Here is a 17,945-nt window from a genome sequence, read left to right as displayed (position 1 = left end):
TTATATTTGCTTGGAAATGGTGTCTGAAGTGGCCACCGATATATAGTGACTACGACTACCACGGACTCTGATTTGGAGGTCTCTGAGTACAATCCAGTAAGAAGTCATTCTGTTTTAGTTCAGTGACTTTTATTTAATATCAGTTGTTATGGAAAACTGACCTCTTCATGTGCTTGCAGATATTAATGAAGATTAAAAAAAATAGCATCTAGATGTCTTGTAATACTTAAATATAAATCAGGTACATTTTTTTTGACTAGTGCTGCTCAGCTCAATAATATCCTTCCATACAAAAATTAAGTTGTAGGAGGTATAAATATTTACATTATTATTGGAAGATGGGCTACTATGTCTGGTTCATCTCTCTAAACCTCCACAGACTCCTACTGAAGAAATAATTATTGAAGATGGAGGCACTGGGGGTACTATGCTACTGAATTTGGAGTAGGTTGTTAAAACTTAAGGAAGTCCTGACTCAGATTTCCTTTAAAGTTTCATTTAAAGTCAGTCACAATAAGTGGTTATCAGTGCAAGTGATGAAAAAAATTAGTCTTTATTCTGGGAAATTGGATTATAACTTAACTATTATTCTGACAAGAGACTAGACCTTTGTGTAAACTGCTAGACGGTTAGAAAAAATGGTCATGGTTTTTCATAAAATGTACCACACTTCTTAAAAGAGGCATAGGATCTTTAAAAAACACACTATAGATAAACAAAGTGCTTTGAACAAGATACGGAAGCTGCAGAAATATGACATTATGTTTGTCTTGGCTGGTTATTGCTGCATTCATGAATATTTTTTTCTACCTGTTTTTAAATGAATAATGCTTATGTAGTTTCTCAACAGATATCAGTGATGATTTTGGAAGGCTGAGACATTTACTGAATATTTTATGTAATTTAAAAGGACTTTCTTTTACTTACTGACAAAGGCTATTGCCATTGACATAACTATAAAAAACAGAATCTCAAAATATATTTGAAGTGATCCTACACTTAAAATACAAAGTTTGGAAAACAAACACGAATTTTACTAATTTTTAATAGCACCTGTGAAGGCGGTAGTGGCATACTTTAACAAATACAAAATTGTAGATGTACATAATTATTTACAGTCCATGCAGAGAAGCACATGAGAATATTGTATTTGTTTGTTCATAATAAAGTTGTTACCTGCTTCACACGTAGCCCTTGTGGAATTGAGTATTTCTCAATAGCATTAGAAACAACTGTTTCAATATAAACAAGAAAACACTCAATAAAAAGCAGTTCATAAGCACTATATTCTTTAAAATTATTCACCAATCTGGGTTCAAAATAAATAAGGTCTACAGCATACACGCATGTATATGTACTGTGAGTCACCCCTAGGAATTTTTGTACCTGTTAATCAATTTCAGAAAAAAAAAAAAATTGGTAGAGGAGTGGCAGTCTCAAAAATAATGTATGCTTTTATGTTTCAGGAAAGAGAGATGGCCGAGTAAAAGAAATATATTAATATTGGCACCTCCACTGAGAGAATGATGGCAATATTATTGCAGAACACCTAAGAATCCACAAAGAAGAGAGATATTGTGAATATTCCAGCAGCAGTGCAAGTCTCAATCGGGTAAAATAAAACTTCATTAATGCTCCTGGAATTATTTTGTTTTTAAAAAAATATGTATTTGTTTCTATGCACAGATTCTGGGCGCTCCGGAGTATTAAGCTCTTTGTATCTGAAGAAAGACTGGAAACAGGACGTGAAGGAAGGGGCTGGTTTTTTACCTAGGGACCTCGCCTCTGACAAAAGCCTTATCTCATTTCACTGTTGTGTCAAACCAGCACAGTGCGTGCGCCCTGCCTGCCTCGCCGACGAGCTGCAGCGCGGTGGATAGAAAGTGTTCATTTATCGCCTAGACAAGCTCTAAGGGGCTCTGCTGCAACTTGCACTTTTGCCGAGAAAATGCCACATGCTGGGCTAAGTTCATTTGTACTCGAACTCCATTAAAGCTAATGGGCTTTCCCTGGGGATGAAGATGGTTCCTTGAAGCTAGGCGGAAATGAAAGAAGACATCACTTAAGGGAGCCGAGATATGACTGAAATGAAATCCAAAACCGTTTATTCCTGGGTCAGGGGCAGGTTTTCCTTTCTCAGCTTATCTCTTGGCCTGGAAAGAATTTTATAGCATAGGGTATCCATACCCTTATCTAGGCTGGATAATAAACCATGCACTGGGAAGCATTGCCTCCAGACTGTGCGGCTTCCTCTTGCTCCAGCCCACTGCTTCTATCTCGCTCTTCCTAAAGTGCCTATTGGATAAAAACAGCGTTAACTTTTTATTTTTTCCCTTTCTTGCCCCAGCTGAAGCGCCTTTTTTTGAGGGAAAAAAAAAATCTAATGCTTTCTTGGTTCTCAACCTAAATTCAGTACTGATGTATGTGTTAATTAACTGAAATGTATTTGATAGCTGGCTCTTGCCTAGGCATATTTGATAGGGGGCCATCAGCTGAATGTGCAGGCAGTGCTGGCCTTCAAGCGTGGTAGTGTCTAGGTTGCAAGACTCCAAATTCCTCTCCTACCTTTTCTTTATGCCTTAGTGTTCTTTCAGTCCTCCCAGAATTTGTGCTATCAGGGTTTCTGCCTGTCTCCAGGCCGCCAGAGCACCCCTGTTGGGAAATACAGCAGCGGCGTGGAGCACCTGCGCTCAGCACTGAGACTGATTCATTTGGTGTCCCTAAACAGGTCAGGCTGTTTGGCACCTCCATGAAGAGTCAACCTGTCCCAGTGTGTCTCCAAAATGCCAGCTTCTGTGAATTGGAGCCTTTTTGAAGTGATGCCTGACTTTGTACTTGTATGTTGAGACAACATGAGCTGATCCATCTTAGATGATACCCAGTGTAGAATGTGTCTTTCTCTTTACCCCAGATGTAAGAAAGAGTGACTTTCAGCTCAGACTATATAGACAGACTTGTGTGTATAGTTGTCTCATTCGATCTTCACTGTTGGACAAAGTGATGGTCGTGACATATCCTTAGACATCTTCTAGCAAATTCAGTCAGGGATGTGAGTGTTCATCTGAAAAACGCACCTCACAGCTTCAGACCGGCTGACATCAAATAGAGACAAAGAGGTATCAAAATCAGTGGTCATTCAGGAAGGACTTGTACAGCCTGCCTCTGAGTACACAATGTCACACAGTGCGTGGGACTTTGTTAAAGTTTACAGTCACTTCTTAAATGGAGCATATGACCTGGGCTTGAGAGGACATATGATTAACGTTGCCAGCTGGAAGCCACTCCTAAACTACCCCAAAGGTCATTGTATGGAAGTAATAACCACCTGATGACATTTTGCTGGGCAACTTGGCAGCAGGAGGTGGCAAGTTTCTTCCTTGAAGACTATGACAACGAGGAAGCAAGGAGCTGTGTGTTGCATGGCTTGATGTACTAATTGTGCACGATGTGCTAATCGTTTTTAATTAGCCCACCCAAAAAGGATGGTGGGAGGGTACACCTCCTCTAGAAATGCTGCTGGGAAAGGTCTGTCATTCAGAGAGAAGCAGGAGAAGGTAAAAGAGTTCCCCCCTTACCTATTTTTATATTCTGCTGAGGACTAAGTAGCTAGATCTCCTAAAAAGCAAGGGCAGGAGACCTTGATAAACTCTGATCCCTCCTAAAGAACAGCTGTGCCTCCTTCCCACTAAACACAGTGTCTAGCTGTGCTAAGGGTGGGAAAGGGCTTGGAAAAGGAGGCTCAAAGCACCAGGAAAAGGTGGCGATGAAGGAAGCACCGAGGGCATAACTACACCAGCCCCCTGTCACTGCTGGAGTTGGAGAGCACCTCCACTCTGGTCTAAGACCAGCGAGGTCTCTGAGGTCCTGAGGCTTTTATAAGCTCTAAGGTCTCAAGACCTTTATAACAAGATGACCCAGGGCTGTTATTAAGCACGCTGAGGAAATGAAGGACCAGGGCGGGGGCACAGCCTTTCCTCTGAAGTGCCCAAGGTGCACCCTGTGGGCAGGGGGGTTAAGCCTGTCCACGTAGCTCCTGTTCCCACGCACGAGGCTGACAGAGGCAGACAGAATGCTTTGTGTTGGAAGGGACCTTCAAAGATCACCCTGTTCAACCCCCCCTGCTGGGGGCAGAGACATCTTTCACTAGGTCGGGTTCCCCAAAGTCCTGTTCATCCTGACCTTGAACATGTCCGGGGATGGGGCATCCACAGCTTCTCTGGGCAACCTGTTCCAGTGTCTCATCACCCTCACTGTGAAAAATTTCTTCCTAATGTCCAATCTAAATCAACCTGCTTTCAGTTTAAAACCATTGCCCCTTGTCTTGTCACTACAGGTAGAAAGTCCCAGCTTTCTTATAAGTCCCCATTAAGTACTGAAAGGCTGCAATAAGGAGCCTTCTCTTCTGAGGCGCCTGCTCTTCTCCAGGCTGAACAACCCCAACTCTCTCAGCCTGTCCTCACAGGAGAGGTGCTCCAGCCCTCGGATCATCTTCATAGTCCTCCTCTGGACCTGCTCCAACAGTTCTTGTGCTGTGGACCCCACAGCTGGACGCAGTGTTCCACGTGGGGCCTCAGGAGTTGGGCAGAGGGAGGATCATTCCGCTCCACCTGCACTTGGCCTCGTTGAACCTCAGGCAGCTCACACGGGCCCGCTCCTCCTCCTCAGGGCCGGCACCCGGGACACCCCGACCGCCTGGTCACCCCGCCCTGCGGACCCCGCACAACCCCTCCCGGGGCGGGCCCGCTCGCCTGTGGAACCAGAGCAGGACGGTGCGGGGGGGGGGAAGGTCGACACCACGGGCGCCGTGCGGGCGGTGCGGGGCCGACGGGGTGGCCGTTACCCGCCCTCACGGCCGCGGTTAATCCCGCTCCCCCCGCCCCCCCCCCCGCTCTCCACCGCCCCCTCCCGGGGCGGGCCGACTCTTCTCCCCGCCTTCAGCCGCGGCGGCGCCCTGCCTCTTTGTGCCCGAGCACCGCGCTGCCCCTCTGCCCCGCCTTGCCTCGCCGTGGCGCTGCCCGCTCGGCTCCGGCCGCCGCCGCTGCTGCTGAGGGGATCGGCGGGTCAACCCGCCCTCGCCCTGCTGCCGGGGGGGGGCTTCCCCGCCCCCGCCCCGCCGCTTTACCCGCTCCTCGTCCCCCTGCTCCCGACGCGGGTTTCTTGCCGCCCCTTCCCCCGCGCTGTCTGTCAGCCCTCCCTGCGCGCTGCCCCTCCGCGCCTGTGTCCCCCCCCCGTCTCCCCCGAGCTCCCCCGCTGCCGGGGATGGCGCCGCTGACAGCGCCCGTCCGCGCCTGAGCCGGGAGGAGGAGGAGAAGGAGAGATGAACCGCTTCCAGCCCGGGGTCGCGCTGCTGCTCTCGCTGCTGTGGGAGGTGAGGTGGGGGGAGCGCGGTTCTGCCCGCCTGCGGCGGCTCCGGCAGCGCCGGGGCGGCTGGTTCCCCCCCGAGAGGGCTGGGGGTGGTCGGCCATCAGTCGCGACCTGGAGCCCCGCGGGCGACGGGGGAACAGCCTTACCCAGCCGGGTTGGGGGGTGGGGGGTGGTGTTACAGTATTAAGTTTTGGGGTTAATGTCCTTGCCGGGCCGGGCTGGGCTCCGCAAGCCGCGGGGCAGTTGGGCGGTCGGGAGCGCGGGGGAGCGGCGGGGCCGGGCCGGGCGAAACCCGGCCGTGTTGCCTCGGGAGGCTGCCGGGGTGCAGGAGTTACGGGTGTTGGCAGCGACCTGGCTTACTTTCTCCTTCATGTTTTATTGCGGGAGCGGCAGAAAAAAGATTGTCCGTGGTGTGCTGGAGCCTCAGAGTAACGCGGGACCTGTAGGCAGGGGCACAAGCTGTCGGGAGCTGTCTCTCCCTAATGAACTGGGTAGCCCTCCCAGGGGCACGGAACCTGCGCCTTTCAGTAAGGGTTAAATGGAAGGTGTGTGTGGTTTTTTTTATTTTTTTATTTTCATTTTAAGTATCCTTCCGTGGACAGAATGTACATTGTGAGGTAGATGTGCGGCGGCATCAGCTCAGGAGGAGCCAGCACCGAGCAGCGTGGTTAAACTTCTCGGAAAGGCTCAGTAGCGCAGCTTTAATAGTTACAGCAAACAAGCAAACAAACAAAAAAAAAATTAGCAGCTGACGTTAATTGGAGGGGGGATTTGTGCCACGCAGTTATGTCATGGGGCTGGGAAACCAGCTCCTTTTTTAGCAGGCAGGATCCATAGATATTTTCTTGGTCTCTCGGTCTTTGGTTCAGCCTTGGGGTTGGGTTGGGGCCAAGCTGGGGGGCATGGGTAACCCCCCCCGGGACAAGTCCATGGCGGGCACGCTGCCATGTGCAGCTCCCGGCGGCAGGTTTGCCACCACGCTCCAGTCATCAGCAGGACACGTGTGGTGGCAGCGTGCCGGGGTGACTTCGGGAACGCTGGTGAGCTTGTCTAAGGTACGTCTTTACATTCACAAAGCCCAGAGGCAGTCTAGCTGAAGGTGTCAGAGGGGTGCAGAGCTGTGTTGCCTCTGTGGTGGAGCAGTTTAGACAGAAAATGAGTATCACTTTTAAAAAAAACAAAACCCAACATACCATCAAACCCATATACGGAAACCAGAGTGCTGGCTGTGTAATTATTGTTTTCAGTAATGGATATAATTCACGAAAATGATGTTTACTACGAGTTTATGCCACCTACATAGATGAACGATTTCTGGTATGTCACCCACTATGTCATCCAGCATCATCCCATTAAAACACTTAGATCAAAATCACCATTTAATGTAAATAAGTATAACTCTTTTCAAGTTAATTGGGCAGCGTCTCATTACCCCAGCTGTAAATCTGGCCCAGAGCTGGGCCCGCGATTGCTCCTTGACTCTGCAGAAGCTGTTCAGAAAGCACGAATGGCAAAATGTCGATTAAGTGAAATGGGCACCAGCATTTCCCAGAGGGAGTTTGTTCATCTGAGAGTGTGAAAGGCTTTGCCCCTTCAGGATCTGTTTGATTAGATGTATCTGCTCTCTAACGCATATTCCGCTGAGAAAGATCCTGTGTGCCTGAAAAAAGTAATTTGCATAAATCCTCTTTGGATGTAGTCCATGTTGCTGTTATTTAAGCTTTTATACTGGTTTTAATGGTGGGATTTTTTTTTTCCTTTTTATTTTAATCTAGAATGTTGGTTTTGCCATCTGTTTTTGTGGATTTTTTTTTTTCCTTTTTGGAAGTACTTAGGATAGCTTTTTAAATGAGATGCTATGTAAATAGGAAGTATTACAAATTGTTTTAAGTTGTACTCTATGGGGAAAAAAAGGCACAGGAACAAAACGCTGGGGGTTTAAATTACTGAATCGGAGACAGCTGGTTGTTCAGAAGGTTTTTGGTATTTGAAACTTTTGCCATCTTCTGCACGAACTTCCATATTGGCTATTATATGAAATAGCATTGTTACAATTGTTTTAAGTCTATTTGCAGCTTTGACGTGATCTTAGTTAATATTTAACACAGCATGAGCTGAGGAATATAATTTTCATTCAGCGTTTTGCAAAAGGCTTTGACTGTTATCCAAAAAAGGGGGGGGGGGCATTTAGCTCTAAAGAGAAATTTGCAGTAGTTTATTGATGTTTAAAGTTCTCTGCTTAAATTACCCAAAATACTTGTTGCAAGACCTTCATGTATTTTCTGTCTGTGTGCATTTGAAAACACAGTTTCTGGTTATGTTGACAAAAGGAATAAACTCCTTCACAAGTAAAAACAGACATCAAATTCTAGGTGGGTGTGAGTTTGGATGTGGGGAGTGTTTCTTTGTGGCTTTTGGGTTAGTCCTAGTCAGTCACTGACTGTGCCACGCTCCCGTGGGGAAGTGATGCAAAAGAGGGACTGAGGGGCAGGAGAAGGCTCTTGTGTGTGCTGATGGGTGATTTCACAAAGGGGACTGAAGCTATTGCTATCAAAACAGGATTTACACGTAAGAAATTGCTGGCTTTCGATACCAGGATGCTGGTCCTTTTTCTAGAAGAGCTTGAGATACACTAGTTACAGAAGGGCCCAGAGCACTGTGGTGATAGGAAAGAGGGATTAATTCTGAGTTTTCTTGTTTGACGAGGGTGTTCCACCATAACCACAAAGACTTCCCATAATGGAAGAAAAATCTTCAACCCCAGGAGCCAGGAAACTCTGCTCTGAGAAGACCTTGTTGTTAGGGGAGAAAAGCCAAAGGTGCTGTGAGTTTTGCTCACAACTTAGTCACAGTTGGACAGTTTAACATGTAAGCTAAAATGAGGAGCTTCTAAGGTGGATAACTTGACAGGTAATTTTGGTTCTTGCAGGAAGAAATGAACACCGTTGAACCTTCATCCATCTGTCTTTTTGAAATTAATTTGGCTACTTGAAGGTAGCAGTGTGTTATTAATGGCAGTTGCCTGAAATGCCCTTTTTCACCAGGAGCCTGGATGTCTCGTAGACCCGTAGTACTGGGGTATGGGATTTCAACGTTCACGAACAGCCAGCGGTCTGGCTCGCTAGCATAGCTCGTGGTTCCACTGACAGGATTGTGTTTTGTCTCCGTTTTGTATGAATAGATAGCTCACAATTTTATGGAAGGCTTTGAGGAGGGTCCTTAAAGTGATGTCTCTTTGGGGTATATATCAAGTTTTTCTGCTTTTATTTTATCAGACAGCCTAAGGGCTTTGACTGTCTGAGCTTAAATGTGACTTTAATGAATAGCGTTGTCTTTGGGATGGGGAAAAAAATAAAACCAAACAAGCAGCATCCCCGTCCCCTTGATGATGAAGAGAGCTTATTTTCAGCCTGAAGGAGGGTACCAGAGTACCTCTGGGTGGCTTACTTCTCAGAGTTAGTGCTTGCTTTTCCTCCCACAAGCTGTAGAAGTGCTGGTTGGAAGAGGGCTGGATGGGGGAGGCTCAGCTCAAGGATGGGGGAGGCTCAGCTCAAGGATGGGGGAGGCTCAGCTCAAGGATGGGGGAGGCTCAGCTCAAGGATGGGGGAGGCTCAGCTCAAGGATGGGGGAGGCTGAACAGAGCTGTTTAAGCCCAGTAGAGGACCCTGCCTGTGCTGCAGTGGTAATAAAGAAGGTGTTTTATTGTTACTGCCGCTGAGTAGCTTGCTGGGTGGCCTCAACTTTCAAAACTGTTGAATAATTTTAGGTGCCTAAGCTTCTGGTTGGCCCATATGGTGTGTCCAGAGGAACCTAGGAGCTAATGCAACTGCCTGAATATTTAAGTCAAGCTTTTTAGGGCTTTGTATTAAGATAAGCTGAGGCCTGTGGTAGTCGCTGTAGGTGGTGTGAGGTGTGGGTGAGAATCCCACCACGAAGGTTTCCACATAGCTATACAAAATTCATTTCATTGCTTTTGGAAATACTAGCATTGATATTTCTACATGCTCAGTTTCTCATTACTAAGAATTATAATGTGGAAGCCAATAGAAATACTGATAATTGGATGGTTGGAAAAAAGCGATCAATATAGTCCTCTTCTTGTTAATTTGTCTGATGAAAGATACTACAAAAGAGTCAAGTGTCAGTGTTGTTTTTTTTTTAAATGAACGAAAGAATGGACACGTTGGATGAACAGCAAAATGTGTTATCTTGAAATAAAATTCAAACACTTTGGACAGTCTGTCATACAAGATTTGTTTAAATAAAAGCAAACTTGGCTAGTGCCTCTTAGTTGGGTAACTGCTGTGTGGATCTTTTTAGTATTATTTTTGTAAGTGAACTTCAACAGGACAGATTTTTAGGTTTCTCTTATTTGCTAAATTTCTGTCCTTCCTGAAGAGGTTTTATTGTGTTGGGTTTCTGATTTTTTTTTTTTTTAAATCCTTGTAGAAACAATCACATTAAGACTGGTGGGTTTACCCATCTTAAAGAAAAAACACCACATTTTGATCATAGTAGGCACAGGCAGAGTTCAAGAAGTTTTGAGGACTATGGGGACCCTCCTCCCCGGTTTCTGGTATTTTTTTCTATCCATTAGCTGTCAGGTTTTCCTTTATATATATGTATTATAGGAATGTGCGTACCCTTGAATGTATGAATGTGCATGCACATCAGGGTTGTTGTCTCTATGGTGTCCCGCTCTGTGGAATCCCACTGATACTGTCCTATTGATGTTATAACTCCTGTGGGTGTTGCATCAATGGGTGGTGGTGGGAATAATCTTGTCGAAACCGACGGGGGAAAGTCTATGACAAAAATTCTGCAAGGGGGTTGTTAGTGTAGATGTGTCCACTAACCCTCTCCTGCTTGTTAGCTTTAATTACGTAAGGGCTTAGCAGCTGAAACAATTTTTGGTGGTGTCTTTTTTTTCCTTACCCTCTTGAAGCCAGTTGGAAAGCAGTTATTGCATTGCTGAGTGAAGGCAGTAAAGAGCTTACTTATGATTTATAGTTTGGGGATCCAACTGGTGCTGGCAAGTCTTCCCTGCCTCTTGACAGCAGCGAGATGGGCTGTGATTTCCAGGCAGGAGGACTGAGCTTGCACACTTTTCTCACTTTGCTCCTGCTGAGGAGGAGACGGATTCGAGTTCTCTGTGGGAAGTGAACGGTGGCCGAGTGCCATTTGCGTCCTCTAAGGGGAGGTGCGAATAGCTATGTGCCGGTTCTTTTTTCATCAGAAAAAGCAGCTATAAAACCTGATCATATTTTTTACAGCAGTCAGAAATGTTTAGCACCTTCCGTTATGCTTTCTCTTCCCCCTTTTATAAAGGGAAGTCTCTGACTCTCTTTTCTCTCAATACGTTCCACTCAGCTAATGCAGGTGTCATGGAAAGATGTGTTAAACTTGACTAAAGCAAGCCTTGAGACTTCAACTGCTCTTTGAAAAGGGATTTAGCTAAAATCAGTGATAAAAGGCTCAGTGGAAAGTCTCTTTGGTTTAATGCAAATTTATTTTGGTTTACTCCACTATGAAAGAAGCTTTGGAAAACTGGAATGAGCGTGCCCACATAGAGGTTTGCTCTGCTCATCTGTGTAGGCTGAGCTTACAGGCAAGAACAGATTAAAGCCTGAGTTTATGCTACAGAATTTAAAATTAAGATTTCTTATTTCTTGCTGAGACAAGGCGGCTACTGATGTACTTTAGGTCTGTTGTGATATAAAGTAAAATCCATATAAATAAAAAAAAAAATGACAGGTAGCATTTTTGAATTTTTGAAAATGCTGCATTGCTTTGTATCCTCAGCAACTCAGCTCTTTTCCACAGTTTTTGTGTTTTGATGGATGCTTTGTTGAAATCCTGTTGGGGTTTATTATGGCAAATACAAACTTTCTTCTAACTAACAAGAGGCAAAGCCTTTCTAAAACAATCATTTTTTTCTTTGCTCAAATAGTGCCTCTCGAGCAACAAATGTTAGGTCTGTCTGAAGGCTGGGGACACAGCCTGGGATCATAGGTGTTAAACAGCACTTCCAAGACAAGGGAAAGATAAAGTCTTAAATAGTGGATATTATCGCTTTCCTGACATCAGTAAGTTAATACATGAGATAAAGTTCCATGCCTGGTATTTTGAGGCAGCATGAGAGGGGAGTCTGGGTTTGTTGAATGCTTCTTTTTTCTTTTCTTTTTATTTTCTTTTTTTTTTATTTCTTTTTGAGAACAATGTATCTTGACAGGTTTCTCACATATTAAGTGGAAAATTTTTCACTGCTGAGTTAAAAATGTCTTTCTTCTCAAGTGTGTCTTCAGCTTTGCACTAAATAGGTGTTAACCCGTGTTTTAAATAACTTGACTAAAAATGTCTTCCTCTTTCTCGATGACTCAGCTTTCAGTCTTGTAGATTTTTAGAAGGAAAGGATTTAGCAAGAAGTGGTTTCTAATCTGGGTCTGATCCAATGCAGAGGTGGGCTGTTGCTAGCAAGGGTGGTCCCTAACCCCTTGTTCTGCTGGCTGTGTGCTGCCGCAGGTCTAGTGACTATGTGGCTGTGGAGGAATCAGATCAACCCACTGATGCTATGGAAGACTAAGCCACCAAGAAGAGGATGGGGAAAAAATTGAGAGGGAATAGTTTTCCATTGGTTCAGCAGAAGTCTGTGCAGTGATAGTGTCATGAAACTTGCTGCAAGGGAGGAGAAGGGAATGTATGGTTTGGAGTGGGACTGCCCATTTTGGTAGCATGCTTGCTTTAGTACGTTAAAATGTCACCTAATGGGAGTTACAGGACAGACAATACTTCATTGGCAACAAAGAAGATCCTACAGACCTTCTCCATGCAATGCTAGAAGGAAAAACTAGCTGAGTCTGTTTCTTCTTTTCCCCTGAAAGATGCTGTTGGTTAAGACTAACTTCTCTAGATGGTGTCCTGCTGTTTTCCCACATCATTTGCCAGGTGTCCATTGGAGCAGGAGTTCTCAACCTGGAGCTAATGACCTTTTTTGTCTTTGTCCCAGCCTTTTTTGTCTGTGGGGCAGGAGAGGGTTATGGCTGGAGACCACACCCCCAGGGAAGGTCTACCATCAGCTGCAGAGCAGCAAGGACCATTGTCCTCTAGTCCAGCTGGTGCGTACCTGTGAACCCAGCTGTCCTCCAGCACGCCATTGCCTCTGTCTCTTTTGTCTGGAGGGCTGGGGAAAAAAAAAACCAACCCATTTTGGCTGTATTTCTTTCATTGTAAGTAACCATGAAGTGATCTGCGCCTTAGGTTCAAAGTTAGATGACAGTAGAAAGCAGCTGTTTTAGGAGGGTGCTGAAGCAGGGTGGTGGGAGAGTGCCCTGACTTCAGCCCCGGCTGCACTTGAGCCTTCTGTGTGCAGCCTGTTCCTTTCCTGCCAGAGTAGGAACGATGGTAGTCTTCCGCCTCTGATGTTGGTGGGCATCATGCCGGCAGTACTTTTGAGGGTGGATCCTTCCTTCTCAGGTCTTGAGCTGGTAGAATTAGAGGTGAGGAACATGGACCCCAAGTATGCAGCCCACACCTGAACAAATCTGTCTTTCCACTACACTAAGTTAAGGCAAGTACATTTAATGTATTTTTATGCCTTTCTAGTTACATGCATTACAATCTATTTGGATCCTTCCTCAGAGGAGGAGGAACTGGAGAACTCTGAAATGAAATTATTATGAGAGGAAGGTGAGCATGTGGAAGGGTGGCAGGGGTCTCATTGACGGCGGACTGAAGACCACGGGCAGCACGTGTTTCAAGAGCCTTACACTTGATGTGAGAGGAGTATTTTGTTGCACATGTTCGTCTTTTTGGGGCTCAATGGCACTGACATCTAAGGGAGGGTAATGCTTTTGTATACCTACTCTGCTTAGCTCCGTGTTGGCAGCAGGGACAGACTTTGTGCTACCGTGGGGTTAAGAGCCGGTAGCGTGCCTGTGATCTAGAAGGTTTAAGTCTTCAAGAAACTAGGAGCTCTGTCAGTGAATGTATATTAGCAATGAAAAAAAAAAAGCCAATGGCTGTTGTAGCAAAGGCAGGCTTGTTTTTAAGTTACTGTGAACTTGGGTTTTTTGCTGGCACGTTTGTGTCTGCACCTGATGAATGTAGATAGGTCAAGGACATTCGCTTGTGTGTCCTGGCCTGAGTAGTCTGTATTTCTCCCTTTCTGGACAGGAGGCACGCCTTAGCTGACCAGAGAAGTCTAGTTGTTTATACCACACTGGTTTTAGTATAGTCCCTTTAGCGTAGATGCAACAGATTGAAATTAAAGTGCTTGTACCGCACAGTAACTCCTATTTAGGCTTGATGGTATGATAACAGGCAGTGTAGCAGTCTCGACCTGGAGAATTGCCCAGGTGTAACTCAGTGATTTGTTTCTCCCAATTTTATTAAATCTCTTCACTGAAGTGGATAGAAAACCTGTTAACGTGGCAGATTCCTTTTAGCTTTCCCCGCAATATCTCTGTAAATGCAGAAAGTCGGTGCAGGTGCTTCTCACTGTGGCGGGTGTCTGTGAGCGTGCTTCAGCTCTTGGTGCGAGAACCAGGCAAGGTTCAGGATGAGTCAAGCGAGTGTTTTCTTTCATTTCTGCTTCTCGGAGGAAAAATGTATTGCTCATCGCTACAGATAATTATCTCAATGCTGGTGTAAGTGAGATCCAGGAATTCGCTGGCTGGCTCTCTTACAGTGCAAGTTTCCAGCTCAGGGCTCTACTTCCCCACCACATTTGGAGCAGTGGGTTCAGCCCGGTACAGGAAGGGCAATGGGTGTAAAAGCCCTCTTTCATTTATTCAAATGCCATTAAGTTTGGCAGGATTTCACATAGACTTTTACATTGTTCGCTTTTCTTTTTAAGGCTGACGTGAGCTGCTCCTATGCCCAGCGAGAATCATGGTTTTCAATCGTTTGAGCAGCAATAGCGCTGAGGATGCCTGCCGTTCCCGAGCTATCAGCAGTGCTGTTGTGATGGGCGCTACCACATGCAACGGGGTTTTGCGTGATGGACCCTGATTCCACTCTGATCTGCTTTGCAACTGAGGCAACTTGCATCTCCGTGCTGTCATACAGAAGTAATAATAGCTTACGGGATTGGGTTAAACCTCTTCAGATCTGGGTCATCCTGTAGTTTGAGATAGTGCAAGATAACATTAAGCTGCTTCATTATTTTTTTTTCTATAGCTGAAATGATAGCAGTCTTTATTCCCAAACTTGTGCATGTGTCTCCCTGCATAAAGCATATCGTGCCACGCTAAGGCTTGGGGTTTGCCTGCATATTGCTTGGGATGACTTGTATTTCTAGGGACACTAGATAGCAGAGGAGGCAGTAAGTGCCAAATAATGGCCAAATGCTACCAGTTGTGTAACCCTGAGAAAAAGCTAAGGCACATGCCTTTGGAATGTCATTTGGAAGAGGTGAATTGAGATCAGTGTCATTACTTTGTTCTGTCTTCTGTTCCTTTGGTATTTACAAAACTAGGACTTGGCTTTTTAGCAGTGTTAATGCCTTGGTGTTGAGGGGCTTCACTGTTTTGGATTTTTCCCTTAATGGCAACAGTGTGCAGCTAGCTGAGCTTAATGCTGAACTCATAGTGTGGTAATGGAAAAGCGTCCCAGGATTTGCAGGTGATCTGCAGATCTCAGAGGTTGTATTTTCTGAAATTCAGGACTTAAATTGTGCTTCTCACTTACTGCAGGTGGCACTTTTGATGCTGGCGTATTAAAGCACTAGGTGAACATTAGTAAATTGGGTCTTGTTACACCCTGTAGCTGGCAATTGTCAGTGTAGATGTCTGCAGTGTTCCTAGAAGGCATTGGATGACATCCTGAAAATGCTCTAGGAAATGCACTGGGGTATGCCCAAAATCTTCCAGTGGGTGAAACTTCCTGGGGTGACTGTGCTGACCCATGCTGCCAGCTCCCCATGTGTGTGCCGATCATGCCCTGCGGGAACCCATTTTGGTTGCAGCTTCACCTGGCTTTCCCATGCATGGGAAACTGCGGGCATGGCCATGGCGCAAAGCCAGGAGCATTTGGATTAAGCTTGTTTTAATTCTGTAGTAATCTTGACCTCGTATTTTTATTAAAGCACTAATCCTGGGCCCCTTCCAAAGCCCATTAAAAGTCAATGGAGACATCCCACTTGCTTCTAGTGAGTGCTGGGTCAGGCTGCCTGGAGGGTGCTGGACACCTTTGACTTTGGCATCTCAACCAGGGTGATCTCCGCTCCGTGCATCTTCTGGAACAGTGCGCACAGGGCTGCTTGTGCCTCCCCCAGGCTGAAAGTACATGTTTATACACTGCTGCTTCTGAAAAGCTCGGTCACTTTGAGTCGGCTCTTGCTGTCGCTCATCCGTGTACCTGTGGTAGCCAGCCCGCCTGCCCACGGTGCTGCTGATGCAGCTTTGCTTGGGGAAGGAGCTACTTCAGCCGGCCATGGTTGCCCTCCGTGTTGCATAAGGAGAAGAGCATCGTAGTGATTATATAAAAGAGATTATGTAACTGGGTAATTTGGTAATCGCCTCTCCGGTGAACGCTAAGAATAGCTTGCAAATATGCATTTATTTCTGTGATAGCCATCCACAGTGATTAAGCACTGGAAACTGCGGGTGCCGGGCAGCTGCGTGTTTGCACTGAGACTCCCCAGCTCCGTCACCCCTATGCCTCTCTGGCGAGACATATCAGCTCCTATTCCCCTTGCCCCGTAGCGTGTTGCGACCTGCTACGCAGGTATGGTGAAGGTATAAAACTGCTCTGTCTGTAAGTTGTCTTGGCTCTTGATGAACCTGTGCTAGCGGTTGGTGGCATCCTTATGATGGCATGCAATTTGTAGGCAGAGCAGGTGATGGAGGGAGGGAACACTTGTTGCTTCTCCATTAATTCAGGCTGTTTTTGCTTTCTCTTGCTTCCCAGAGTATCTTTTTTCATGCTGAAGCTGCCAGTACCACCCCGTGAGGTGTCTGGGGGGCGCTGGACAACTTCCAGGATTCTGGTGAGGAGCAAGGAGCCTCCTGGCCTGGTTTGAGATGACTGAGAAGGCCACGTGTGCATCAGCCCGGCTCCTACCTGCATCTCTGCTTATGGGTTTATCCCTCACTTGCAGAGGGGAAGGTGGCTCACAAAAAGATCAGGTGCAGCCAAAGCCAGCAAGAGCTCCCGTAGTGCTAATTGAAGTCTTTGGGTAGAAACTGGGGAGGAGATTGGTGCAGTTCCTTGCAGTCTCTTAGCCCCAGGAAGGTTGTGTGGGGATGACCTAAGGATAGCTTGGGAGAAGCAGACAAGAGGCTGCAGTGGGGAGAGGAAGCGAGCAAAAGGAGCTCACTGGTGATTCATCTGGGAACATCAATCCTGGCTCTGAAAATGTGTCTGCAGTTCTCAGTTTGACTACTGGAGTCTGGGCGACTGCTGGTTTGTTGGGTTTTTTTGGGCTTTTTTTTTTGTTTTTTGTTTTTTTTTTTTCTGGCTTCCCCTATTCTTGCTTTTGTGAGTTTTTAATTTTCCCTCCTGTACACTGTCTTGAAGGTATAGTTGCCACCTTTTCTCATTGCTTCAGCCACATCATCTTCTCTACCTTAAATTGTTTTATTGGCTCCTCACCTCTTGCTGCCTGAAGCTCAAGCTGTTTAACCTTATCTTCAAGCTGCCGCATAATCCTCTCTCCACCTACAGCTCTCACCTGGTTTCCTCCTCCTGGCCTTGCTCTGGACCATCGTCCCTCCCTTCTTGGCTTAGGATGGCTTTCTTCTTTCTTTTGCACATCATTGAATTCATGATTTGCAATAGTTTCCACTTCCTTGGCTGTTGAGTTCCCGTTCTCTTTAAAATGCTTTAACTTTTTCTGTACTTTCCTTGTCTCTTTCTTTTCTAGGCTTTCTTTAGTCCCATCTATGATTCAGCCCTGGCACATCCACTTCCCGCATGGACTTTGCCTCTCCCATCACTTCTTTACTTTCCCCTCTTTGCAAAGGGAAAGATCATACCATCTGCACTTAAAAGTGCCCTGTAAATCCATTTCTTGTGTGTTGCAATTAAGTGTTAAAAAAGAATAAAAAAATCCTTTCTACTAGGAAGAAATACAGGTTTCCATCCTGTCTCTTTTGCCTGAATTTCTGTTTCCTTGCATGCTTTTTCTCCTTTTTCTATGTTAGGCTAGAGAGTTGAGGGTTCAGCTTGCTGCTCCTTCCTGGAATTCCCCGTGCAGCATGGGAGACCCCTCATTACAGCAGGCTGTCCTGTGTACAGACCCTTTCTCCTTTGTATTTATGCCACCTCTTTTTAGTAGGGTATCAACCCTGGAATAGGCTTCTGGTGTTGTTAGGTCAGAGGAGTATTAGGGGAATGTTTTTAATAAACGTATGGTTGTTGCATAATGTAGATGGAAAGCAGGCAGAGGAGATTGCATGTGCAGCTGGTAAGCTTTCTATGAACTGTAGAGAACATGGGCAGGCAAAGGCCACGGGTAATATAAAATTATTATGATACTATGTAAATTCTCAGGTGTTTAATGGAGTTAATTTTTCAGTGTCAAACTAAACATCTGGAAAAAGATGTGAGTTAAGTTGAGAGTTTCTGTGCGAGGGCATGTA

General features: G+C 45.8%; 1 protein-coding gene across 2 annotated transcripts in view; it reads left to right on the top strand.

Annotated features, from left to right (window-relative positions):
* The first annotated feature begins 4,972 nt into the window (after positions 1-4,972).
* VOPP1 (VOPP1 WW domain binding protein) overlaps positions 4,973-17,945 on the top strand; it is a 67,444-nt gene continuing 54,471 nt past the window's right edge. Inside the window, exon 1 of one of the 2 annotated variants that reach the window (XM_054192464.1) lies at positions 4,973-5,368. In XM_054192464.1, coding sequence (XP_054048439.1) covers positions 5,318-5,368 — 51 coding nt within the window. In that variant the 5' untranslated portion in view covers positions 4,973-5,317. Of the gene's footprint in view, positions 5,369-5,720; positions 5,910-17,945 lie in introns of those variants that run through there. The other variant, XM_054192463.1, reaches the window with a different exon arrangement.

The sequence above is a fragment of the Rissa tridactyla genome, chromosome 2, assembly GCF_028500815.1.
Source record: "Rissa tridactyla isolate bRisTri1 chromosome 2, bRisTri1.patW.cur.20221130, whole genome shotgun sequence".
In the NCBI taxonomy this organism is placed as follows: Eukaryota; Metazoa; Chordata; class Aves; order Charadriiformes; family Laridae; genus Rissa; species Rissa tridactyla.
Note: the sequence above shows the minus strand (reverse complement) of the source record. Positions and strands in the feature narration are given on the sequence as shown.